Source organism: Camelus dromedarius, chromosome 16, assembly GCF_036321535.1.
Source record: "Camelus dromedarius isolate mCamDro1 chromosome 16, mCamDro1.pat, whole genome shotgun sequence".
Classification (NCBI taxonomy): Eukaryota; Metazoa; Chordata; class Mammalia; order Artiodactyla; family Camelidae; genus Camelus; species Camelus dromedarius.
The window spans coordinates 28,021,235-28,046,791 of NC_087451.1; the positions used below are offsets into that span (position 1 = coordinate 28,021,235).

A 25,557-nucleotide genomic window follows, 5' to 3' on the forward strand; every position below is an offset into this window, starting at 1 on the left:
AGGCACTTTGGGGACCACCCTTCCTCTGTGCCTGTGCCCTGTGGGGGCTGACCCTCCCCGGCTCCCCTCCAGGGGCGCCCGGCTTAGCCACGTGGACTGCTGACCCACTTCGGGCAGATCTACAAAGAAAGGGCTCCTTGTCCTGGGATCTCAGAGGCCAAGGCCACCCCAAAGCCGTGCTGGCTGCTCATGCCTCCCCGAGACCCGAGGGGCTGCACTCAGCTGCCCAGGACACGGCTGCTGAGACCCCCGGGCTCCGGGGCCTCCGGGGAGTGGCCGTGGTGCGCGCACAGATGCTGGGGTGGGAGGGAGGGTTCCGGACCACTGAAAACCTGTACAATAGGTCGTATATTTATTCTTAAGCAAGTTATCGATAAAAAATTTAATACTAAAATGCCTTTACATAGAGTTTGCTGTTCATAAAACCTTTGTGTTTTTTGTTTTTAGTGTTTACATTGAAAAAAAAATTCAACCATCCTCTTACTTTACACATTTACAAGTCGTGCTTTTGCCAGGTTTAACCACGGTTGGGGGGGCACCGTGTCGTCTGCACGCACACGGACAGGGCGGGACGGGAAGAGAAAAGCGAAGGACAGACAAATCCACAGAAGGGGGAGAAGAACCAGTGGTGGGGGGCGGGCCCGGGAGGCCAAGAAAAGGCTGCTGTTTGCTTGCTGCTGCCTCACTGCTTGGGGCTGAAAGTAGCCTCTGGTTCTAGTGTCCGAGCCTGGCGGGCCCAGTGCACGCCCTGGCCCACAGCATCTTTCTGCTTCCCCAGCTGCCAGCAGGACGTCGGCTGCCGTCTCCAGGACGACCACCAGGAATGAAATATTGCACTCGTGCCGAGATAAAGGGGAGAATCTGGGTGGGAGAGGTAAGCTGGGGTGCAGGGGACCCCCTCCCTGCCCTGGCCCTTCCTGTGGCCACCAGGAGCTGCAGAGGGACCCTTCAGGCGGGGCCGGGGTGGTTTCCTGGTTGGAAAGAAAAGGGGGCCCAGGTACCCACCCACATCCCTTGTTTCCCGGGCCCCTGGGCTGTGTCTGTGGGTCACACAAGAGCTCGTCCTAAGGAGCAGTGGCTAACTTGGGGGGCTTTTGGTGGAGCCGCAGGAGTCTCAGTGCGGTGGGACATGGGAGCGTGTGGCCCTCGGTGCGTTTTGAGGACAAGGGCTGCTGGGCCATGGATCTGGTTCGCCCCGCCTGTCCCTCCTGACCTCAGGAGGAGCGAAGGGCTGATGAGATCAGCAGGGCTGCCGGGTTGGTCTAGGGCACCCACCTGGCACCTTGGCAGCTGGGGCGCTGGGCAGAGGGGTGAACAGCACCCCCACCCGAGGGGTGCTCCCTGCAGTGAGGCTGGTGGGGAGCAGGAGGAACCCTGCTAGGGGCCCCAGGCATTAGCCTGCCAGGCCATCGGCCCTGCCAAGTGGCTGCAGAAAAGGCCTAGAAACCTCCACGTGAGCTGGCGGGGCAAGTTCCTTCCCTGCTCTGAGCAGAGGCCAGACAAGCTGGCTGTTGAAACAAGAATCAGAAATTACTGGAATATTCAGGAAATAAAAACATCACATTTTCACATCGACAGTTTAAAATACTTGCTCATTTGTGTCTTGTTTTAAACGGAGGTAAGGTACACGGGGCCGCTGTCCCACTCTCAGGCTGGGGAGCCTGCTTCTGGACCCTCCTGCCCCCAAGGGGCCCTCCTCCCCAAACCCAGCCCCCACCCTTTCTTCCCCAGGAGATGGATTAAAGGGAAGGAAACGAGCGTGACTTCCATCTGACACAGTCCCCCCAAGAGACCAGCGGGTGAACCGGGGTCCTGTCCCACCTGACCCCTGTGCTCCCCCGCCCCTGCCCCCAGCCGCTTCTGTGTCCAGATGCCCCAGTGGGAACTCAGCTAGGCTGAGGAAAACAGTGCATTTTCAAAGAAAACCCCCCAGAACAAAGTTCCTACACACACACACACACACACGCACACGCGCACACACACACACGCACACACACCCTTGCCACGCGTGTGGGGAAAAAAAAAATCCATTTCCACTTTTTTCCCATAAAACTTCCCCCAGAAATACACTATTTACACAGAGCAATAAATAAGACACACACCTGATCTCTGCCCTCCCTGCCGGGGGGCAGTCGGAGGTACTAGGGGAGATATGGCTTGGATTCTAATCTCTCGTGAACTGCCGACGTGGGAAAACAGAGGGCTGGCGGGTCCCGGGGGGCACAGCTGGCCCTCCGCGGTGGCCGGATGGGACTGGGTTCCGGCCAGGAGCTCTCGCTTTCCAGGGGAAATAATAAAAAAGCCCGGGTCTTGCCTTGGTGGGTTTGCATATTTGCTTAGACCTGCCCTCCGAGGTGCGGCCGCCTCCTGCCGGGCTGCGTGGGGCTGGGCGCGCCTGTCCGTCCGGTGTCCTTGCGTCCGGGCGGCGGGCCGCCCGCAGGCCAGCCGGGCTGGGGCTCAGCACAGGACGGGCACGCCGTCGGCCGTCACCAGGCGCCCCGTGGTGGGGTCGTAGGTGCCCGCCAGGTAATACAGGTCCCTCCGGTCCTGGTGCCCGGGGCTGCGCGTCATCTGCTCGTACTGCTCCCGCCCCACCACCTGGCACTTGTGAGAGATGGTCTGCACGTCGTTCTCGTCCTCGTGACAGGACTGGTACAGCGCATTCTGCGGGGTGGGGCGAGGGCTGCTCAGAGTCCGGCCTGGCTCTGCCCGCGCACCCCACCCGACTGGGCCCTTGCTTTCGGGAGGGCCACTTGGATCAGCTTATAACTGGCTGGGGGCTGGCGCTGAGGGCCGCTTCGGGCTGGCAGAGTTGGAGAAGTGCTCGTTTCTGCACCACCTGCAAACATGGTTCTTCCAGGGAAGATCAGAGGGTGCACTGGGATGTCTTCTGTTCTGGGGGGACATCGGGAGGCAGGGACCAGAGGGCCTGTGGGGTCGGGGGGTGGGGCAGATTCCCGAGGACGGGAACTGCTTGGTGCTACGAGGTGCCGTGGGTCACAGTCCCCCCCAGCCCCCACCAAAGGTGAAACCATCACTGGAGGCGCAGCCAGGGAGGGACCCAGGTGGCCTGGCTGTGGGGCCTCAGCCCTCAGCCATGTTGCTTCCACCCAGGCCTGGAGGTGTGGGCACCGGGGTGCTCGCAGAGGACCACTCCCCTCATCCGGCCCCTCTGAGCCAGCCCCGGCCCCGGCCCCAGCCCCGCCAGGCCCCTACCTTCCCGTCACTCTGCCGCTTCCCCAGCTTGGTCTCCTCCGGGTGGTAGAACCACTTCACCTTCACCACCATGTTGCTGCCCCACGACTCCCACATGCTCTCGATGCGGCCGATGTAGGGCAGGTTGGGCCGCCCGGCCGACAGGAAGACGGCGCAGTCCCCGATGCGAAGCATCTCCTTGCCGCGGACGATGGCCTTGTAGAACAGCTTCCTGGCCTTACCCTTCACGCCCCGCCTCTGTGGGAGACACGGGGCAGCGGGCAGTAAGGGCCCAGGAGCCTCAGGACAGGCCGGGGGAAGGGTCGGACGACGCAGGACAGAACAGCAGAGAGAGGGCGCAGGAGAGCGTGTCTTGTGTGCAAGCGTGCGCGCTCGGGCACCTGCGAGGGCAGCGCAGGGCAGGGCAGCTGCTGGTCACGACAGCCACAGATCAGCATGGGGTCAGCCACTCCGGGACTGCCCTGCACCCCAGGTCCTGACAGCAAGGCCATAACTGACTCTAAAGAACCTTGGATCTGAAGGCAGGGAGGACGAAAACCGTGAACGACGCTGTGTCCAGCCATGGAGCGTCGGCAAAGAAAACGCCTGTGTCTGCGCAGCGAGCCCCGTACAAGCCCGCGGTGTCGTTTACAGACCAAGAAAGACGCTCAGTACAACACCGCCAAGTAGAACCAAGCACGTGGCACAGGGCAGAGTCGGGGGGACCCGACACCCGGGAGCCGGGCCCACCTACCTGCGTGGGGTTCCCTGACCACTTCCAGAGCTGCCGGGCGGGCAGGAAGGCTGAGATCTTTGGCCGGTTCTCCACGGAGGGCAGCCGCTGCCTCCGGGACAGCTCTTTGGCTTTGGAGGAGCTCAGGCCCTCCTTGCGCTTGAGCCTGGGTCTGCCGCCACTGGCGCCGGCGCCGGCGCCCCCGCCGGCCACTGCGGCCCTGGACAGGAAGCAGCGCTGGGCGTGCGCGTGCGCGTGCGGGCCGCCCCCCTTGGCACGCAGGGCCTCGGGCTGGGCCAGGAGGGCGGGCACGGGGTGGGTGAGGCAGGTCTGCAGCAGCAGGGCCGGGTCCTCCTCGTCCGAGCTGTAGGAGGAGGCCTCGTCGTCCGAGGAGCAGAGGCTGGAGGTGGACAGGGAGCCCGAGGAGGAGGAGGTGGACGAGCCCGAGGAGGAGGAGGACACGGACAGGCGGGCGAGGAAGCGGGAGGGCACGCCGGGCGCCAGGCTGGGCCCATCCTCCTCCTCGTCTGAGTAGGAGCTGTGGCAGTCACTGTCACAGGGCAGCGGGTACTCGGCCTGGCCCGCAAACTTGCGCAGCGCCAGTCCCACGGGCAGCGGGTGGACGGGCGCCCGGCCCTTTCTGTCCTTGCCCGCGAGGGCCGGGTGCCCGTAGCTGGGGCTGGGCAGGGCCCGCCCGGACCGGGGCCCTGCATCCTTGTCGCCCGCGTGCAGCGCCTTGCAGTTCTTGCTCTTGGGAGAGGTCACGCCCTCGTGGTCCAGCTTGACTAGGAACTCGCCGCCCGCCCGCCGCCGCCCGCCCTTCTCAGCCTCTGCCCGCTCGGCCTTCTTGGCCCGCAGCAGCTTGTGGGCGCCCCCAGGCAAGCCAGGCCCGGCCCCGCTCACAAAGGGCGAGTAGGAGCTGGCCAGGCTGCTGAAGGAGTCCGCGCGGAAGCCGTTGCCGAACACGGGCGCGGCCACGCTGTGCACGGGGAACAGTGCCTCGCGGGCTCGCAGCTTCTTGGCACTGCCGTTGAGCTGGAAGAGGTTCTGCAGCACGCCCGGCCCCTTGCCGCCTGCCACGGCCGCCGCCTTCCGCTTGGTCTGCGCCACGGCCGACCAGCTCAGCAGTGGGCCGCCCCGACGGCCCAGGAAGTGGTCTGAGGTCCCCGCAGGGGGCTTGGCGCCGGGGGGCAGGAGCTCTGCCTTGCCTGGGGAGGGGCCCAGTGGAGTCAGAGGAACTGCCCGCCTGCCCCCCACCACCATCCCAGAGGGTGCCTTCCCACCAGAGGCCTGGGTGGTCCCGCGCATACCAGCTTTGTCTTTGACGATGGATTTCTTGCCAGGGGCCTTCGAGGCTTCGGGGCCATCATGGGCCTTGGGAGACAGGCTTGGGGCGGGGGCCTCACTGGGTGGGGGTGCCTCGCAGGAAGCTTTCTTGGTCCTCCGGCAGCTGCTGGACACCAGCAGGGCTGGTGAGGGCTCCGTGCCTGCAGAGTGGACCAGTGGCCTTGGTGCTGTGTCACTGGGGTGACGGCCTCCCCTCGCTCCCTTCCAGGGAGGGCTCAGCCTGACTCCGGCCATCAGGACTGACCCGGGAAGAGAAGGACCCCACCCTGGGGGCCCTGGGGCTCACATTGGATCTTGAAGTCCGGAGGTAGCAGCCTGATGTTGGAGACGGCGATGTGGCCAGTGTCCCCATCGTCAAACTCCACCACCACGGAGTCCAGGTCCTCCTCCTCATCACTGGAGGTGCCTGGGGACAGGGCCCACCTAAGCACGCAGCCCTCTGCTCAGGGCCCACAGATTCTCCATGGTGGCTGGGTGGCCGGGATAGGAGGATGACAGGATGGGCTCCCGAGTGCCTGACAAATGACGCTGGGACATTCTGCTCCCTGATCACATTTGACCTTGGAGCGGCCGTGGCTGCTGGGAACAGCCCACCTTCCCCCCACCTCCCCTCCGCCGTCTGCAGTGTGGCTGGAGTGACAATGTGACCGCCATCCACCACCTCCATCCTGGGGCATGCACACAGGGACGCAGGGCCCTGATCTCTCCCTACGCTCACAGGCATGTGTGCAAACTCATGGGCCTCCCACCCGCCCACCTGCCCACCCGTCAGACCCCCGAGTCCCCACATCTCATGCCTGAATGGTCTGAAGGATTCACCCAGGAGAGCTGGTGCCCAGGTGACCAGCCCCAGGTCCAGGCCTCTTGGTCCCCTTCTCTGCTAGGACTTCTGGGCAGCCGGAGGCTCCACCCTGTCCTCACACTTTTTCCTGGTGACTAGGGCGCTGATCCTACTGTCTGCTCTGTCTGACCAGCTCTGGCCTGGGAAGGCAGGGTCCCTCGCATGGCACTCGGAGTCTCGCAGGGGGCCTCGTGTCTGCTGCTTTGCCTGAGGGGAGGGGCTGGCTGGCCTCCCTGGGGGGCCTTGAGTGGGGCTCACCTCGCACCACGTTGCCGGGGTACAGGCAGCGGGACTTCTGGCTCCAGTAGGCGCAGACCCTCGTGCCGGGCGGGAGGTACCGGCTGGACTGCGGCCGGACGTCGAGAACCTGCAGGAAGAGCCGGGGTGGCGGGCCGTGAGTGGGCAGGGCTGGCCCAGGGGTGCCCGGGAGGGGCTGGGTGCGGCCAGGCCCACCTCCCCGGGTGGTGAGCCGAGCAGGGTGTCCCCTCACCGCCTCCTGCAGCAGCTGCTCCAGCGAGTAGATCCTCTGCCGGTTGCCTCTCTCGCCCTCGATGACGATGCTGTAGCTGTAGGGTGTGGGGCGGGGGGCAACGTGAGCCGGGCCTGAGGGTCCACCGCCGCCCGCACCTCCCTGCCCACGCCCGGGCCTCACATGTCAGGGGGCTGCAGGGTCCTGACGCTGCCCGCGTACAGCAGGCTGTCCTCCTTGGGGATGAGCACGGGCAGCCCGTCCTGCAGGTCTTCCTTGTGGATGGTGCAGGAGCGCGCTGGGGAGACGGGGGGTCAGCATCTCGCCCCCGCCTGCCTGCCCGCCCACTGCTGTCCTTGGACGCTCGGCGCCCCCTCCTAGCTGCTCACCCAGGGCTGCGCTCTGCTCAGCACTCAGGGGCCCACTGGCCTCCCCCTCCTCCTCGTCCTCCGAGAGGCTGCTGCTGTCCTCAAACTCGAAGTCATCCTCCACCGCGAAGCTCTCCAGCAGCCGGCTCACCGCCCGGCCCTTGCCCTGGGGGGGGGGCGGCCAGAGGGGTCAGCTCCCTCAGGACGGGGTGGGAGGGGTCAGGGCCACCTGGGCCCAACGTGGGGGGGTGCTACCTGCTTGCCGATGGCCTTGGTTTTCACCTTGCCCGCCTTCCTGCCCCTCCCCAGGATGGCCTTGGCGTTGCGGGGTGACAGGGCGATGGACAGGGCCCCGTTCTTCCGCTGTGGGATGGGAGGAACTGAGGTGAGGGTGGCACCAGCCTCCCTGCCCACAGCTGACCCTGAGTGTGGCCCCATATGTGAGTCCCAAGTGTGGCTCGGTGTAGCAGAGGTGGAATGAGGGCCCCCCGAGTCCTTGTGCATCTGCACCCCCCCGCCCCGGCCCAGGGCTCTCGGGTGCCGCGGGTGCTCTCCGGCCCTCACCCGCAGCGCGGGCGGGAGCGCTGTGCTCTTGCGTGTGGCTCTCTTGAGGCGCTCGCTGGCCAGCCTGCTGCCCTCCTCGTGGCAGGCGAAGGCCCGGGCAGGGCCGCAGAGGGCTTCCCTGCAGGGTGTGGTCCCCGGCTCTGCCCGCAGGCTGCCCGTGGCCTTGCCCGCGGCTTTCTTCCGGCTGGGCCCTCCTGGGGGCCTGCGCCCCGGGGCCCGCTCCAGCTTGCCGCCCACCTTGGCCTTCACCGTCCGCCGCTTGACCTTGACCTCACTCTCGGGGCTGGACAGGCGGCAGGCCCCTGTGGGAGGGAGGGAGGGAGGCCATTGCTGGGGCCCCCCTGCTGCCTGCCAGGGTCCCCACCAGCCAGGCCTACCCCAGCCCGCATTCGCCCCCTGCGTACCTAGCAAGCCCTGCCTCTCCTTCTTCTTCTTGGCCTTCTGGTTGGCCTCCATCTTGACCACGGAGGAGGGCGAGGGCCCCAGCACAGCCACGCGGGCCCCAGCGTGCAGCGCCAGGCCCGGCTCCTTGAGGGGAGCCTCTGTCTCCAACAGACCCTCACAGTTGTCACTGTCAGAGCCGCTGCCTGGGGGGAGCCGAGGGTCCAGGTGACTTGGTGTCGTTGGAGCAGCGCCATTTTGGGGTGGGGGCAGGAAGCTGATTGCATATGTGGATTTCCTGGGGGCAGAGTGGAGCCTAACCACTGTCTTCTGGGGGCTGATTCAGGGGCAGACACCTAGGCCAGGTGAGGCTGTTTGGACCAGAACGAGCAGGATGGGGAAGGGGTGCGCCTCCTGGACCTCCCTCATTCAGCCCGTTTTCCTTTCTGCTGCCCTGGGCTGTGGGGCGCACACTTCGCAGGGCTGGGGGGTCCCCCTCCCCTCCTCATGCTCCTGCCAGGCGCCCTCCTGCCCCCTGCTTCCTCTTCCCTTCCTTTGTTCCTCCTCAGGCCAGGCCAGGCCTGGGGGAGGGGCAGGGTCTGGCAGGGAGGAAGCATCTATTTCCAGGCTCCTTTTTCTGGACATGCTGTTTGCTGGGGGCCAGATAACCCCTCCGGGCCAGCCCGGCCGGAAGCTGCAGGAAGACGGGCTGGCGCACACAGAAGGGCTATTTTTTCCCCCTTTCCCAGGATTTATCCAGCGGCCTCTTTCCTCCCTGTGGCCCCCCGGGTCGGGGCCCTCCCTGAGCCCTGCCCAGGTGAGCCCCAGTGACCACAGGGGTCCTGGCTGTGCTGCCCGGAGCAACCGCTTGCCTGCGTCACGTGCCGTGGCCCCTGCCTGCGGGGCCGGGAACTTCGGGGTCTCCCTGCTGCCGTCAGGCTGTGGGTGCCGGGCGGCCCCCGACACCCTGGTGCTCTTGGCTCGAGACAGCTTCTTCCGGAGGCGCCCCCCAGGGGTGGCCTCCTTCCGCTGGAAGGGGCTGAGGCTGGCTGGCAGCGCCTTGCTCTCGCCCTCTGGTGTCAGCCGGGCCACCTTGTGGGCCACGACGGATGCGACGTCGCCCCGGCCGCTGCTCTTCTTGCTCCGAACCTTCTCCTGTGAATGGGCAGGTGGCGGCTGCACTCATGGGACCCTCAGCCAGAGCCAGGGCCCGCGGCCCGTGGCCTCCCCACTGCCGGTGCCCGAGGGCGAGGCTGCCATGGGACTCACCGCAGAGGCGGGCTGCAGGCCCACGTAGGCGCCCTTCTCCAGCCGGCCTCGCTTCTTCGCGGGCTCGTCAGCGGCACCCCGCAGCTCGGCGCACAGCAGGCCAAGGCTGGAGCGCACCGCCCTGGGGTACGGGGTGCAGGTGGGCACAGGCCAGGTGCAGGCACACGTGGGCACCTGGGCCTCGCCCCCCAACAGTCCCTGGGTCATGAGGTGCGGCTGAGTGTCTGGGAGACCCTCTTATCCTGCAAGGGCCCTGCCAGGCTCCTCAGAGCACATAAGAGCTGCTGGGGGCGGGGAGGCCAAGCCAGTGCTGAGTGCCCTGGGCCCACTGACTGGGGGAGAGAGGGCCAGGCCAGGGCCCTGCGGCCGGCTGGGCCACTGTGTGCCCCCGTCTACCTGGAAAGCGGGGAAGGTAACTGTGCCTCTGCAGGGCCGGGGTGGGATCACGCAGGCCCCAGGCCTGGCCCTTAGTAAGTACAAAGGCCAGTGGCTGCTGCCGTTGGGAACAGGGGCTCCTGAGCACAGGGTCCACTCCCAGCATCTCTGCCGCTGCCAGCAAGAGGCTGAGGGGTCAGTGGCCAGAGGAACCTGGCCAGGTTCTGCCTCTGGGCCCCCAGGGACCCCCACTGCTGGGCTCAGACCCCTCAGAGCTTCGTTCTCTGCCCTCAGTTCTGGGTCTCAGACGGGGGATTCTGCTGCGCCCTGCCACCCAGCTCCCACATGGGGCCAGGGGAGCTGCTGACTCAGTGTCCCTAGGCCCATGAGGCCCACAAGTGTGAGGCTGTGAGCTTGGCTGTCTGGCGTTTGCCAAACTGGGGCTGGGGGCTGGGCCTCTCACCTGCCCCCTCCCCTACTGGCGTAGTATTAATGAAAATGAGTCACAGATGGAGGCTGAGGGCCCTGGGCCCTGGCCTTTGCGGCCAGAACTTTTACCTTCCTGCCCAGAGAGGCCAGGCAGGAAGCCGTCCCATGGCCACGCTGGACCCCCCGGGCCTCCCACTTCCTGCCTGGGTCCAACTGTCGGCAGGGCAGCCACCGCAGGGTAGGGGCCTCACGGAGGGATGGAGAGTGGGTAGGAGCCCGAGATGGGGAGGTGGTGGGAGGGAGCCCTGATCCTTAGGAAAAGAGGGCCCTGGACTCGGCTTCCTTCCCAGTCCAGCCAGGGCCTGGGTTCTCAGGTCAGTGGAGGAAGTGGCCGCCACGCAAGCACCAGGACGGGACTTGGTGGGAGGTGGGCTCGAGGGAAGAAGGGCAGCCTCACCAGGGCTCCCCACCTGGGCCCTCCCACAGGACCCTGGCCCGGCCCTGGCTTTAGCCGTCAGCCCCTCCCCGTGTGCTGGCTGGTCCTCAAAGTGGGGAGGCCCTGCCGGGCGACACCTGGGCAGGGCGGAGGGACTGCCTGGGGAGGACCCCCAGCCACATGGCGCGTCCCTTCCCCCACTCGCAGCCAGCCAGGCTCTCCCCTCCTTGTAACCTTCTCCGCATTTGCTAATGTTTTGTGACATAAAGCCCTGAGATTAATTTTTTGCCTCTGTCTTAATTGAAGGAACCATTTAGTGCCGATTTAACTATTATTACCAAATCATCAGGCTTGATGCAGTGCGCACACGCCGCGCCAATCGTGTTTGGAGGAGCTTGAGGATTTATGCAAATGGGCCTGCCGGGAGAGGCAATTTGTAGCCGAGAAGGACAATTATACCAGGTCTGGGAGTGCGCCAACGACTGCGCCGGGCGGGTAATGGATAATAACCGCGTGCCGGCAGCGGCGCGCAGCACCGCAGCGTGACCAACGACTCTACACGGTGCAGATAAAGAGGCCTTTACGCAACGCCGCCTTGCACCCAAGGGGCTGGGCCGGGGCCGGGCGGGGCCGACGCCACGGCTCTGGCCACGGCCCGGCACGTGGAGCTGGTGTGGCCACGCTCCAGGCCCGCAGGAGGGCTCGTCTGCACTGGGACTCTGGCCCCGGTCACTCACCACGGCTGGCCTGGGGTTCTGGGCAGGGGCGCTGGGTCTTCAGGAGAAGGTGGGAAGGGGGCCCAGCCCCTCTGGGAGCAAGAGGAGCCCAGCCTCCGCAGCCCTGGCCTGGAGAGCACCTGGGCCAGCCCGGCACCACCGCGTGGCCTAAAGCCCCAGGCACCCCGTGGGGCCCATGCACTCAGGACTCACTTGACTTTCTTGCCATCACCAGGGCGCAGGGCAGGCAGCAAGCTGGAGTATTTGCGCTTCCGCGGCCGGCCGGGCCCACGCCTGGCAGGGCTCCGAGAGCTGTCATCTCTCCTGGGGGCCGCAGGAGGGGTGGTCAGAGGCTGACGCCTGCCCTGGCTCCCTGACAGGGGTCCAGGCCCTCCTAAGACTTGGCATGGGGAGCCTGGCCCCTAAATGGAGAGCAAGGCTGAGCCATGGTTCCCGCTGCCCACTCCATCCCTGCAGCAGTCCTGCACACGCCAGTCAGGGAAGCTCGCACTGCAGCTAAGGCAACTTCAGAGGTTCCTTCTGCCCCGCCAAAGCCCCTACTCCTGCCCTGGCCTCCCAGCCTCTGTCGGGTGGTTCTTCCCCACCACATCTCCTACGCTCCCCTCCCCGTCAGTTTGCTTCTCCCGCTGGGCGAACACCTCATCCTTCCACTGCCTCTGGGGACCCTCCCAGATCTGCACCTTTGGCCCAGCTCAGCCCAGCACACACGGGTCAATTCCATGGCCTTGGGCTGGGCCGGACTGGCACCTGCCCTGAACCCCAGCCCCGCCACCAGCTGGGGCCGTACTCGCGGTCGTGCCTGCGCTGCAGCCGGGCCAGCTCCCGCTGCTTCTCCTTGAAGCGCCTCTGCAGCTCCGCCAGCCGCACTCGCATCTCCACCTCCTGTGTGTCCAGCCGGTCGATGGCTGCCTTCAGTGGGCACACCTAGCGGGCGGGGGCACAGGGGCCTGTGAGCCCGGGGGGGCATGATGGGGGAGGCCCCCCAGGATGGCAACAGGCAATGGGGGCAACCAGAGCCCCCCACTCACAGGCTTGGTCTTGGGGATCCAGGTGTCCTTGCGCTGCAGGATCTGCATGCGGGGGGTGAGTGTGGGAGCCCTGCAGGGGCCGGCGGGGGGGGGCGGGGCTGAGGCAGCAGGGCTGTCCAGGCCAGCAGCCTCCACCATGGACCAGGCTGAGGCCAGCGTGGCCAGGCGCTGCAGGTTGAAGGCCAGCACATGCTCCTCCTCTGCGGGGGACAAGAGGGTCAGTGTGTGTGTGTGGGCGGTGGGCCCCACGCTGCCCCTCAGAGAGAGGCTTGATGTCAGCCTGCATCTCAGCACAGCCTGGACGCCTCCCTGCACCGGAGGCTGCCTGGCTCTGTTTTCGCCCTCTTCCAAATTCATGAAAACCCAGAGCGTCACAGCTCTAGTAGGTGGGGAGGGGTGGCCCAGCAAGGGGACAGAGCCAAGCCGTCGGAGGGCAGCATCCATTCAGGGGACAGGCCTGGAACGGAGACTCGGGACCTAGGGCAGCCACAGGGAGGGGGTGGTGGCAGAGATGGGGGTCTGGCATACACAGGTGGGCTGGTCCCACGAGGTGCTACAGCTGTGGGTGGGGGAGCCAGCCAGGATGCCTAGAGCGGGAGGTGTCAGTGGGCAGTTGTGATTTTCAGAACACACAGCCAGCTCTGCCCTCCAAGATGGCCCGGGACAGCAGCACCCCAGCAGCAATGAGCACACCTAGCACCCTGAACTTGGCATCTAACGTCCTCTGAGGAAAAGAACCCGGCTCCTTGGAGAAACGGCTGATTCCAGGGGCAGGGGAGGCCTGGGGTGAGCTGGGAACACGCCAAGTGCTCAGAGCATGACAGGACAGTCAGCTCCCCCGTGAGCCAGCCTATGAGCCAGCTGGAGAGGCCAAATCCAAGACAATTCCATCACCAAATGGCGACAGCGTCAGACTGTGACTGACTGAAGTGAGCAGAAGCCCACAAGTCACACTGACATGAATTCATGGGCTAGCAACACCATTTCCAAGTCCCTCACCGTGAAATACTGAGCAACTGCACAGGGGGACGTGCCCGGCCGCCGCCTTGATGGAGCTGGCAGTGTGACCTACCTTGGGCCACGGGACAAAGCACAGGTGGACACTGAAGCTCAACCCTCTGGATGCAGTGCCAGGTCAAGGCCACCGAGACCCTCAGCCACAGGTGGGCGCAGGGTCAAAGGTGCCCTGGGAGTGCAGGGGAGGGGCTCTCTCCTCCCACCCTGAGCCGGGGCAGGGCTGTCTGCAAGCCCCGTTTCAGCTAAGAGTTCCACAGGGTCTCCCCATCCCTGGGGGTCACTGAGCACTAGGAAGCCCCTCTGTTCCTCCCTGCCCCTTGCTCAGTCCTCCCTGAGCCCCCACCCGCTCCTCAGGCTAAGCCTGCTGAGGCTGAGGTCCTGCAGGGGAGCCTCGGGGGATGCTGGGCGCTTCTCTGGGCTCTAATAAGACACCCTGCCTTGTTCTCTGGCTCAGGGAGTCGTGGGGGCAGACAGCAACAGCCCCAGCCCCGGGCCTGTTTCCGGAGAGGCATGGGACTGGGCTGTGCAGGCCGGCTGAGGGCTCCCCAGGCAGAGAAGAGGACCCAGGTTTGGGCCTCCCCCCACCAGCCAGGCCCGTAGAGGCTGTCGGGGCAGGAGAAGGTGGGAGGCGGGGGTGCAGGTCAGCAGTGCAGGTCCAAGGCGAGTTCTGGGGGCAGGGAGGACCTTGACTCAGCTCATCACCTGGTTTCAGGCTCACACAGGACAGAAGGGGCAACCACACCCTGGAAGGGACAGGGCCTGGGCCCCCCCAAGTTTCAAGGTGGGTGGGAGGCTGAGGAGGGACCATGCTCTTGACGGCCCCCCAGGTGCAGAGAGGGGTGTTCTGGGTGCCTCGGGGATGGGACCCTGTAGGTCCTCCTATCCATCACCAGACAGGAAGTATCCAGCTCCCTCCCACCCCCCGGCATGGAGGTCTGGGTGCTGGACTTAGGCCCAGGCAGGAGATAAGCCAGGGTCCTGCAGCCGAGTCCGGCTGGTGGGAGTGGGGGCCACGTCGCCTTCCTTAACCTGGTTGCCTCCTTACCCCCACTTCCCTCCACCTGGCCTTAGACCTACCAGGCCTGGGGGTGCTTCATGGGACCTCCTCTGGGGAGCAGGGGAGGAGGCATCCCTCTGGGATCTTCACCCCTCCCTCTCAGCTCTGGCCTGGTCCCAGGACGTTCCCCTCTCGCCTGTCGCTCTGTGAGTCCTGCTGTTTGCTCAGAGAACGAGCTGGTCTCCTAGTTAACGTCAGGCAGAGTGGCCACTGAGCTCGCGGGGAGCAGCTCTGGAGCTGAAGGGGCCGCGCCAAGTAACTGGGACAGAGGGAGGGCGAGGGCCCGGGGGTGACGGGAGGTGGGGTGAAGGCCTGGGGGCTGCAAGAGGGGAGGGTGGGGTGGAGTGCCAGCGGTGGCAGCAGTGGGACACACGTGGTCTACACGTGAATGCTCACTCAGTGAACGGGCACTGGTCCAGCAGGCGTTCACACGCACGGCCTGGGTGGCCAAACACATGGCACCCGGCACCGGCTCGGCTCGGGACACTCTCACAACAGCCACGCTGCACTCCTGAGGCCCCCCCGAGGGGCCGGACCTGCACAGGCTCCCCACCTTACTCCCCCAGCACAGCGGCGGCCCCTCTTCAGACAGGGGAGGAGTGATACGGGGCCTTCAGGGAAATTAACTTTACGAGAACCTTTTCTCATCTCCACTCAGACAAGAGGCGCTGGAGGCTGGCCATGGGCAGTAGGGCGCTTCCCGTGTTGGGAAAACCAGTGGGACCTTGTCGGGTCTTTTCTATAAATATCGACGCAGCACAATGCTGGGTGTGACGCTCCCCCCACCCTAGAAAGGGGCTCCAGCAGGGAGGGCCTGGGGGTCCCCGCGGGGCACAGTGGAGGGCTGGAGAGGCCCAGCAGGGGTCGGCCCTTGGGCGCTGGTCCGGGTCTAGTCGCAGGGCAGTACCAGCCCTACGCCTGCACCCAAAGACCTGGGGGGGGGGAGACGCAGGGAGCCCGGGAGCCTCTCAGACGTGTCCTGAGCTGGACCCCGGAAAGGCCCAGAATCGGGAGCTGTGGAGCTCGGGGCTGGAAGCTTGCAGAGCGCACGCCATCTTTCCTCCTGGCTTCCTGGCTGTGAGGTCAGGGTTTAGTGACCTTGCCCTTCTGTGGGCCTTGGCATCCCCGAGTGTAAAATGGGGACAACCTTGAGACCCCCCTCAGGGGTGCCCACAGCAACGGGAGTGCTGCCTGGAGGCCTCCCTGATTCCTCCGTCAGGGCACAGTCCTGGTCCTGAGGCCCTGCCCTCACGGCCCAGCCAGCACCCAGGGCTGGGGGTGGTACAGTGTGCACACACCTGCCTCTGGTTTCCCGACAAGGGGCCACACCATGGGGACAACCCAGCAGGGCTGAAGGCCACCGCCTGGCCGGCTAACCCTGAGCCTGTGCCAAGGGTCCCAGCTCCAAGGGTCCCAGCTCCCAGGGCCCCAGAGGGGTGGGGCTCACCTTGCAAGCCGGGCTCAGTCCTCTGCTGCTGGATCTCCAGCTCGGCCAGCTCACTGAGCAGGGCAATTCCATAAATCCCTGAGCTACGGGGCAGGGGAGCTGTGCTGGGTGGCCCGGGGACAGCAGGGGGCTGAGGGTCCAGTGGGCCTTCGCTGGGCAGATCCCCCAGGTTGATGGTGGCTGCCACTAGGGCATCCAGACCAGGCAGCTCCCTGGGCCGTTGGCTGTTGTTGGGAGTCGACCCCCAGCCCTCCTCTTCCTCCTCCTCCAGCTCTTCCGCCTCGAACTGGGCCTCATCCCCGGCCTCAGCCTCCGTGGGGGCCTGCTGCTTGCCGTGCTCGGCCTGATCCAGGGCACCCAGGGTCCCCTGCTGCTCCACAGCCTGGGGGCCGGCCCCTAAAGAGGGCCCTTGCTCTCCCTCCTCCCTGCCCTCCTCCGTGGTCCTCTCCTCTCGGGCCCCTCCCTGAGTGAAATCAGCCTGGCCAGTGGCCTCAGGGCCCCCTCCCTCGAGGAGGGACCCACACTGCAGTTCTCGCAGCCCCTCCAGTGGGCTGGGGCCCTCTGCCTTCCCCGGGGCTCCCCGCTCGGCAGGGTGGGGGGTGGCGGCAAGGTCCTGGGTGGCCTCCCTGGCCCCTGAGGGCAGCCCGGTCTCCTCTGGGCTCTGAGGGCCGTGTAGGCGCAGCTCCCCAGGTGGCAACGTCCTTGCCAGCTCAGGCTGGGCCCCTGGAGGAGCGGTTTGCATAGTTTTGGGGTCCGAGAGGTCAGATGAGTGCACACTGGGGGGCTGGGAGAAGCCCGAGCCGGCCACGGGGCACGTGTATCCGGGAGGCAGGTCTGCAAAAGAGAGAGCAGCTGGGGGTGAGGTTGGTCCCGTCACAGGGGAGAGGACGGCCTCAGATACCTCAGACCCACACTGGGGAGGGAGGGTCCCCAGCCAGCCCTCCGCCTGCGGAACGTGTGAGGCCAAGCAGGGACACAGGATGCCGCGGGGGGACTGGAGGGGAGGCCCCCGGAGCCAGGGCTCCCAGGCCCTCCTCTCTGGCCAGGACAGCTCCTGCCACAGCCTCAGGGGTCCCGGGGGGCTGTCTCCAGCACATGTGGTGTGGCTAACCAGAAAAGGGGGGTTTTTAAATAAGATACTTGAATCAGGGCTTTCCCTGAACCAGAACGAGTTGGCAGCCTGTTGGAGGCATTACGCCCCATTAACTACAATAAAAAAAAAAAAATAACTAAGGCAAGAAAAAAGTCTAAAAAAAAAAAAAAAAAAAAAAACCCGCCACCTTGGCTGGCTCAGTCTCCTTATTGTGGAATTGGGGCGGATTTTATGTTCTCCACACGGCTTCCAGTGTAAACTCTCGGCCTAATTCGGAGAGAATCAAATTGCTGTGGGGGAGCGTGCGGGCGGGCAGGCGGCTTCAGAGGCCTCGGCTGGGCCTGGACCCTCCAGCGCAGGCCCTGACAGCGGGGATGAGCTCCCTGGCCCAGAGACATGGCTGCTGCCCTGCGGTCCTGCCACTGTCCCTGGCAGCCAGGCACGCTCTCAACCACGGGGCCCCGGTGCCGGCCAACCGGGCCTGGCCATCTTGTCCCATCAGCCAGGGATGGGGACCCTGAATGCTTCTCCCAAGGGTCACCCAGGATTGTGGAGAGAGAGGAAGAGGAAGAGCAGGTGTGGACAGGTGACCTCGCCATGGGCCCTACCACAGGGACTGGGGAGGTGAGGGAACCCCTGCAGGTGCCAAGCCAGGCAGCCCTACCCCCATTCAGCTGTGCCCGTTGGCAGGTGACAGGCCTTAGAGTGGAGGGGGGAGGGCCGAGGCCAGCCCAGTGCTGCCTACTCTCACCTGGCTCCAATGTGCTGAGGTCGGCTCTGGGCCGCTGGCCCTCCCCACTCTTGTCCTCGGCGCTGGGCAGCTTGGAGCCAGGCCTGGGGCTGCCGGTGGGGCAGACGGATAAAGTGCACGGGGCGCCGGGATTCGGCGGTGGTGTAGGGCAGCTGGCGGGGGGCTTCAGGGCAGGAGAGTGGCAGCAGGGTGACAGCTTGGCAGGGCCTGCGGTGGCGGGCGTGGGGGCGCCCTTGGCCGTGGGGGTTAAGGCAACTGGCTTGTGGGTGGACTTCAAGGCCTTCTCCTGGGCGGGCTCCTCCAGCTCCAGGTGGTGGTCCTCGGGCTTCTGCTGCTGGGGTGGGGAGAGGCTCAGCCGGGCTGGGCCCCCTGCTCAGGGTGGCAAGAGTGGGGGGGGGGGGGAGTGTGCAGCCGGGAACGCCCGGGCCAGGCCAGGTGGCAATAGAGGGAGCCAGTGGTGCCCTGGGTGTGGCCGAGGGGCGGGTACCTGGAACTGGGCGGCCCGCTGCTGCTGCAGGGCGTAGAGCTCCTGCTGCCGCAGGAACTGGGGCCGTGAGTAGACAGGGAGCTGGCCTGTGTGCTGCACGTGGGAGGCGGGGCCCCGGCCCCCGTACATGGGGGGCCACAACGAAGCCTGGTCCATGACGTCAGCTGTGGGCAAAGCCAGAGCAGCCATCAGCCCCAGTGGGGACAATGGGGCACCAGGCTGCATCCCAGCCACCGAGCTGGCCTCTCCCAGCCCTCGCCTCCTGCCCATCCACCTCACACCCGTCTCTTCGGCCCCGGCCAGGTGTCTGCCTCGCTGCCCCTTCCCCAACCCCTACGGGGGCTGCTCAGGCCCACTGGTGACAGCCCCGGCTGGGGAGGCCCTTACCAAGCGCATGGGGGGTGGTGTGGGGCGTGGGCTCAGAGGGCAGGATGACTAGCTGTGCGGGGGCATCCTGGGAGAGGGGGAAGACGGGGGGCATGGAGCCGGGCACGGAGGCGGGGAAGCCGGGGGGCAGGTTCTGGTGCAGGGCGGGGTGACCAAGGCCTGGGGAGACAGGGCACAGAGGTCAGGCAGTGCAGGGCCGGGAGCAGAGCCCCAGGCTACGGGCTGTCAGCCCCCGGCCAGTGCCGCCACCATGCCCAGCCAGGACCCCTGCCCTCAGAGCACTGCTGACCGTAAGAATGTCCCCCCATCCACAGGGAGGGGCTGCGGGTGCGCGGCAGCCAGGGTGGGTGCGCAGGGTGGGGATGGGGGGCCGGGTCACTGCTCAGCTGGCTGCTCTGCAGGGAGGAGCCCCCAGCGATCATGAGGTGGGGGGCCAGGTCTCCCGGGCAGCCGCCCGATGGGTGGATCCGGGCGAACTCCACGAGGTCTTTGTTGTCCCTGTACATCACAGGGGTGGGGGGGGGACTCAGCACAGCCACCATCCCCACCCAGCTCCTCCACCCCAGCCCGTGGGGGTCACACTCAGGTGGGCCAGTGGCGTTCCCATTGGTGGAGGGGGAGTTGGCAGAGCCCCCTCCAACATGGGCGGAAAGCCCAGCAACGCCCAGGGCCGCGCACAGCCGTGCTGGAGACAGGCCACAGACCCTGACAGCCCGGCCATTAACCCCACGCAGCACCAGTGGGGGAGCCAGAGGCGTGGTCTGGGCCCCACCCTGAAGGCCGCAGCCTGGTTCTTACTGCAGCAGCAGCTCGCGGCCAGCGAGCCCCAGGCGGTCCTCGCACAGGCGCACCCTTTCCTCTTCGGCCTCCAGGTCCAGCGCGTGGGTGGAGCGGGGCCCACTGCCAGCTGCACGGTTGGAGACAGTAGAAGGGGTGAGGGTTGGGGCAGCTGGGGACCAGCAGCTAAAGCCAGCATGGACCTCATTTCAAGCCGTGGGGCTAAGGAACTGGAGGGCCTCACAGGGAAGGGGCAGAGCAGGGCAGCCCCGGGAGGAGCCGCGGATGTGGGGAGGTGGTGGGTGAGAAGGCCCAGGGCCCCACCCGAGGAGCCTTGGGTGGGTGGGTGGGGGGCAGGTCAGGGATACCCCACCCTCGCCTCCCTCTCTGTGGAGGGGCCATACCTTTGAAGGCAGGGGCTGCCCGGCCCTGCCTCCCCGTGTTGGCACCGTAGGCCGCCTCCGACCGGCTCACCGTGTCCTTCTGCCGGGCCAAGGCCACCGCTATGCCCACGGGCGGCTGCCGCACCTCCCCATCACCATGTGGAGCGTCGTGCTCCCTGCTTCGGGCACAGTCGGGCCTTTCCACGTCGCCGGGGGCCTGGCCCGGGCCCTTGGAGGCCGGGAGCTTCGCGTCCTGCTGGGCGCAGCTGGCCTTCAGGCCCCCCCGGCCCACGAAGGGGGCCTTCTGGCCGACCACCAGCGCTTGGTTGCTGTACTTGAGCAGGTTCTTCATGGCTGAGACCTCGTCGGGCGGGGCGGGCAGGTCCTGCGGCAGGAGCGCGGACTGCTGCAAGGGGCCGCCAAAGGGGTCCAGGTAGGCGCCGGCCTTGCGCTCCTCGCCGATGGCCATGGCGGCGCCCTGGCCGGACTGGACGCTCCACGGGGGTGGGGGCGGCCCACCATAGCCCAGGGAGGCCAGCTCCAGAGACTTGCGCTTGGCCTCAGCCCCGCTGCCTCCCGGCTCCGCCTCGGGGGCTACCGAGTGCTGCTGATGCCGGATCCGAGCCACCTTCTGGGCCCCGGGGGGCCCCCCAAGGGCCTCCTTGTTGGCCGTCTTGCCTAAAGTGCAGCAGGCCTGGGTGACCTTCCCGCCCATCGGGTCCTGGTGACTCGGCCGGGCACAGTCCTGCGAGGGAGCAGGCAAATCAAAGTAGCTGCTTTTGTCCAGGCTCCCTTTGGGGAGCCCAGGGAAGGAGGCCTCGGGGCCGGCGCTGTCCAGGTACTCCAGGCCCTTAAGCCGGGGATTGAGGGCCACCTCAAAGCTCCCGGGCCTCCGCTCGCCCTTGCCCTCGGCCTTCAGGTGGGCATAGGAGACCCCGTAGGGCGCAGAGTGGTCAGGTGCTGAAGCCCCCTCCAGGTGCCGGTCTTTGCCTTCACCCGCCACGGCACAGGCCTCGGCCGCCTGGAAGGGGCGGCTCTTTTCAGCCAGGTGTCCCACAGAAGGCACGAAGGTGGGCCCGCTGGCCTTCAGGTCCCGGGGGACTTTGTCCTGCAGGGGACAGAGCCCGTCTGGGCCCCCGTGCAGCTGCAGGCAGGGGAAGGAGCCAGCAGCCGTGCTGAGGGGCGGGGGCGGCCCGGCGGGCAGGCCAGACGGCACCGTGTAGGATGCGGCGTGATGCAGCATCTGTCTCCGCTCCAGGCACTCGCTGAAGGCGGGCCCGGGCTCTGCGGGGCCCACCGCCTCCTTGGCGCAGCGTCCGGAGGACGGCGCGCCCATGCCGGGCCGCCCCAGCATGCCCCCCGCACAGCTGGCCAGCGCAGCCCGGCCCAGCTCACCATCCAGCACCTTGGTGTTGAGGAGACAGGAGGCCAGGTGCTTGGGGCGGCCCTCACAGGCGCCGCGGGCCACGCTGCCCTCCTTACAGTGCGTGTCCCCAGGCACAGGCAGCACCAGCTTGTGCCGCATCCTGCCGCCGTCCTCCTCCGCCGCCGGCCGCTCCTTGCCCTCAGCCGCCTTGCTGGCTTTCTCTTTGCCCACGAGGAAGCGGTCAAACTCCTTGCTGCCCTTCTGCAGGTGGCCGGCCTCGCCCCGGTCGCGGCTGCAGGAGCCGATGGGGTGGCTGGGGGCGGACCGGGCCACGCTGGGGAAATTGTGGTTGGCGGGCAGGAGCGTGGGCTGAGGGGGCAGGTTGCGCAGGTAGAAGTTATCTGCTTGCGGAGAGAACTGAGGTCAAAGGGAAGCCCGGGGCCAGGGCTGGAGGGCGCAGTGCCCCCAGGAGAGTGCTCCAGGTTTCCCCCCTACCCCATCCCCACCACTGCCCGGCTCGCACGGACTTAAGGGTCAATGTCTGAGGAAGGTTTAAAGCTGTAAAGCATCTGTAGTGTAAGCTTGGCCACTGTAACCTTTTTCAAACATGCTGTTCAATGGCGTTAAAGACATTCATCTGCAGCCTTCATCCCTGCCCGGCTTCAAACCTTTTCCATCGTCCCAAGCTGAAATTCTGTCCCCATGAAACGCTGACTTCCCATGCCCCAGAAGTTCTGACTTATGTTCAGCCCCCAGGGATGGGAGCTATCAACTGCCCAGCCCCCGTGCCCAGCCTAGCACCCAGGGGGATTAGCAAAGGGAGGGCGGGCGGGCGTGGGCGGCAATGTGCCCTGAGCAAGTTGAGGGGGGATGAGGTCTGGGGCCACAGGCACCCCCCTGCACCCCACACAATGCTGGGGGAGTGTAAACTGGCTGGGTCCTTGCAAGTAGCCGTCAGAACCTTAAAAGCTAAGGAGGCTGTGGGCTCATAGTTGGGGGATGGCTAAGTGGACAGCACATGGCGTGACGTGGCCACCACGCAGCTCTTGGGCCTGGATGCCCAGCCACGTGAAGAGTTGCTGGAGAGAGGTCCCGGCAAGGGCACCGTGCACTGTGGAAGGCAAAGTGCCCGGCTCTTAGTAGCCCCCGTAAGTGCCAAGACCCTCAGAAGGAAATGAGCCCAGGGGAGATGTGTGTCTGAGGGCAGGCTGGGTGTGAAGGACCAGACCATCTGCTTCCTGAATACCCTGGGAGGCCCCCAGCCCTTCTGCACCATATCTGTGGTCTTCTAAGGCTGGGTGGGTGGGTGGGTGATTGTTTAGCGAAGGAAGAAAGGAAAATGGTCCCAGGTGGCCGTTCCCACCCCAGTCCTCGTGGGCTCCCAAGGTCTCTGCCGCTCTGGGCCCGTCCAGCCTGGCGGGTGGTGGCTGCAGCCCCTGCTCCCTATGCTGGGCCGTAGTCTGCTGTCCAGCCCGGGCCCTCAACCTGGGGTGCCTTGCTCTCCACCCGAGTCCCCGGCCAGCCCTGGGGACACCCAGTGCTCCCTAAGCTGGGGCTGGGTTTTCGTTTCTGGGGATGTTGGGGGTTGCCCTCCTCTACACCCAGCTGGGCTGGTGGACAGGCAGCCTGGATGGCCTGGAGCCCAGAGAGCGAGCAGACGAGAAGGAACAAAAGAAACATTTGGAACTTGTAAAACTGTCCTCAGCTGTGTAAATTCCTTGTCAATTTCCTGCTAATTAAAGCAAAGGGAAGAGAGTAGCCTGGCTAAACCCAATTAGCTCAGTTTCCAAAACCAAAGTGCTCTCGGGTGGAGCTTCACCACTGCACGGTGAAAGGCTGAGGGCGGGCTGGCCTGGAAGGGGGCCCCTCGCTCCAGGTCAGGTTTCTGGGGCTGGGACCACCTGCCTGCCCCTGACAAATACTGTCAAAACAGCAGCACAAGCAGGGCTGACATGGGAGCCTAGGGGACCCAGCCCGAGGCCCGTGGGGGGCTGTCCTCTGGGCAGCAGGCCATCTGGCCTCCACCCCGAGGTTGGTTCCCTGAAAGCGTCCGGTATCTGTCCATCCCCTGGGTGGGGCTGGGGAACTTTCCTGGGCCTGCCTGCAGGCAGGGTCTTATCTGCACCCACCCCAGCTGGCCAGCCCTGCGTTGGGCCAGGGCCAAGGCCGAGGCCAAGGCCTTCCACAGCCTCCGCCGCCCTGCCTGGACAAAGATGCAAGATGGACCTCAGGGCACAGGCCGACATCATGGAGGGGTAGGCTGTGAGGGGGAGGGGCTGGGAAGGCAGGAGGGCAGGTGACCCTTCACAGGGTCACCTCGCTGGGGGCCCCGCCCTACCCTGAGGCTCCTTCAGGACACTCTCCGGCCTGGCCGCTACCACCTAAAGCCTGCTGGGTGCTCTGTGGGCCCTTCCTCTGCCCTGGGGCTCCTGGGGCTCCCCGGACCTACGCCTGTCCTTATCCATCCTCCCCACCCTGGGTGGTCCCTCTCCTTGGGCTGGGTCTGACCCCCACCAGGAGTGTCCAGCCACCTGCTGGATACCCCAGGGAAGTCCCCCCTCCTCTCCAAACAGCTCCTCCACAGGTGCGCCCCCGCCTACAGCCGGGGCATCAACAGGGGTCATCCAGGACCCCCGCCCCCTCGTGCCCCTCCCAGGCCCCCCACGGGGTCCCACGTGCTGTTTCATGTCTGTGTCACCTGTCATCTGAACATAGTCATGGACTCAAAAGTCCCGCTGCCCCAGCCTCCTGGGCCCCACCCCAGGGAGATCTTTCTAAAATGCAAATGAGATGTCCCCCTACCCGAGAAAAATCCTGGAGACAGGGCACCAAGGCCTCAGGCCACTCCCCACACCTGTCCCATGTCCAGGTGGCCACATCTCCCACAGGCTGCCTGATGAGGTCTGTGCCCTTGAGGCCGGGCCTCTGCACGCGTGTGTGTGCGCACGTGTGGAGCAGCACGCCCTCCTCCCGGAATGCTCTCCCCACGGCCCCAGCAGCCCTGCCTTCTCATTAGCAAAGCCCCACCCTCAGTGCCCCCCTCCAGTAACACCTCCTGGAGGTCCCCTCCCCTCCTGTCCACGGGGTAGAAGTACCTACTCTGTCCGCTGGGGCACACTGTTGCCCCCACTCCCTGTCACTGTCCCACCTGCTCCGCAACCTCAGGCCCTGGTGTGGGGTGGCAGCCTGGGCCGCGAGCTCCCTAGCTCAGTGAGGGAGGAAGTGCAGGCATCTGGGGGCCTCCTCCACCCAATGGCATCCTTCCCCCGAGCTGCCCCTGGGACCCCTGAGCTGCTGAGGGTGGGGTACAGGGCAAGGCAGGCGCTGAGGGAGCTGGGCGCCACCCCCTCGGGGCTGCGCTTACTGGAGATGCCTCTACCTGGCCATCAGAGCTCAGACGGCCTGGCTGTGTTTTCAGAGTGCTCACCTGGCCCCAGCACGCTGCTTGGCTGTGATCCTGGGCCCCCGCAGTTTAAATTCTCCCTGGGGCCTGAGAAGCAGGCCCACCTCCCTCCAGCCCCTTCCCCTGCTGTGGTCCAAGACCTGGAGGGAAGGTTCACCCCAGCTGGTTGCCTTTACCTCGTGCCCCAGAAGCCCCCAGCCCTGCCCCCCACGCCTCCAGGACTCCCTGCACCCCAGGCCCCACGCGGTCCCTCACGGCCCCACGCCAGCACTTGCCTTTTTGGGTTCCATAGAAACGATGTTGCCCATAGAGAACATTGCTGTTTCCATGGTGATCCAAGTGGCTCATGGGTAGGAAGGTGGATGCCAGACTCCCCGAAAATCTGGGGTACCCTGGAGCTAGAGAAGCAAGGAGACCAGCTGCAGAGGCGCCTCCAGGCCCTGGGCTTGTACCCGCCCTGACCCCAGGGAGGCAAGAAGCCGGCGGATGGCCCGGGAGCAACGCCGCATGGAGCCCAGCGCGCAGCCCACCGGTGGGAAATCAACCCATCAATACATCATATTAACTCTGACTCGACTAATACCATCCCTCCGGTGTGGCACAAATTGAATTGCTGATGGGCTGGGGCGAGAGGGGAGGAAGGAGGAGGGAGCCTTTGATTTCTCTCCCAGCAGCACTTAGCAGTGCGGGAGCTGCGAGGCCGGGCAACAAAAGGGGCTCTGGAGAGGCGTCTTGGGAGGAGGGAGACAGCATGGCTCGGGGCCAGGAGAGCCTGCGCCTGGCCCTCCTCGGCCTCCATCCGCAGGCCCCCAGGCCAGCAGGCAGCTCTGAGGTGAGTGGCCCACACCCTGGGGCTGACTTAGCTGGTGAGGCAGGCCTCCACCTTGCTGGAGGCCACAGGCACCGGGCTCCTCTGTGCTCTGAGACCACCAAAACGAGCTGGTCCCCAGCGGTGGCAGCATCGTCCCCAGAAGAGTTCCCTGCATTGGTCCCCAGCCCTGAGACCTTCCCTGGAGCTTTCAAGTCATGTCAAGCAGGCCCCTCTCTGTCCCTCTGAGGGGCCTGGACTGTCTCCCTGCCCTGGCCCTGCCCAGCGTGGGAACACCAGCCACACCTTGGACCCAGTTCTACCCACAGGCCTCAGACTCTGGGGGCCTCCGGCCACCTGGGACACACATCCCACCCGGCCCCCCAGAAGGGATGAAGACAGAACGAAC

General features: G+C 65.9%; 1 protein-coding gene across 2 annotated transcripts in view; it reads right to left on the reverse strand.

Moving 5' to 3' along the window:
- Positions 1 to 338: 338 nt before the first annotated feature.
- Positions 339 to 25,557, reverse strand: part of BAHCC1 (BAH domain and coiled-coil containing 1) — a 58,269-nt gene continuing 33,050 nt past the window's right edge. The window contains exons 3-27 of one of the 2 annotated variants that reach the window (XM_064495383.1): positions 24,616 to 24,738; positions 19,593 to 21,338; positions 19,210 to 19,318; positions 18,701 to 18,909; positions 18,412 to 18,570; positions 18,025 to 18,188; positions 17,538 to 17,868; positions 15,694 to 16,527; positions 12,173 to 12,372; positions 11,932 to 12,068; positions 11,337 to 11,447; positions 9,168 to 9,288; positions 8,771 to 9,053; positions 7,922 to 8,104; positions 7,518 to 7,819; positions 7,209 to 7,316; positions 6,975 to 7,119; positions 6,769 to 6,883; positions 6,607 to 6,682; positions 6,375 to 6,483; positions 5,562 to 5,681; positions 5,239 to 5,415; positions 3,950 to 5,136; positions 3,217 to 3,453; positions 339 to 2,664 (exon numbers count right to left, since the gene is read on the reverse strand). In XM_064495383.1, coding sequence (XP_064351453.1) covers positions 2,458 to 2,664; positions 3,217 to 3,453; positions 3,950 to 5,136; positions 5,239 to 5,415; positions 5,562 to 5,681; positions 6,375 to 6,483; positions 6,607 to 6,682; positions 6,769 to 6,883; positions 6,975 to 7,119; positions 7,209 to 7,316; positions 7,518 to 7,819; positions 7,922 to 8,104; positions 8,771 to 9,053; positions 9,168 to 9,288; positions 11,337 to 11,447; positions 11,932 to 12,068; positions 12,173 to 12,372; positions 15,694 to 16,527; positions 17,538 to 17,868; positions 18,025 to 18,188; positions 18,412 to 18,570; positions 18,701 to 18,909; positions 19,210 to 19,318; positions 19,593 to 21,338; positions 24,616 to 24,738 — 7,493 coding nt within the window. In that variant the 3' untranslated portion in view covers positions 339 to 2,457. Of the gene's footprint in view, positions 2,665 to 3,216; positions 3,454 to 3,949; positions 5,137 to 5,238; positions 5,416 to 5,561; positions 5,682 to 6,374; positions 6,484 to 6,606; positions 6,683 to 6,768; positions 6,884 to 6,974; positions 7,120 to 7,208; positions 7,317 to 7,517; positions 7,820 to 7,921; positions 8,105 to 8,770; positions 9,054 to 9,167; positions 9,289 to 11,336; positions 11,448 to 11,931; positions 12,069 to 12,172; positions 12,373 to 15,693; positions 16,528 to 17,537; positions 17,872 to 18,024; positions 18,189 to 18,411; positions 18,571 to 18,700; positions 18,910 to 19,209; positions 19,319 to 19,592; positions 21,339 to 24,615; positions 24,739 to 25,557 lie in introns of both variants that reach the window. The other variant, XM_064495384.1, reaches the window with a different exon arrangement.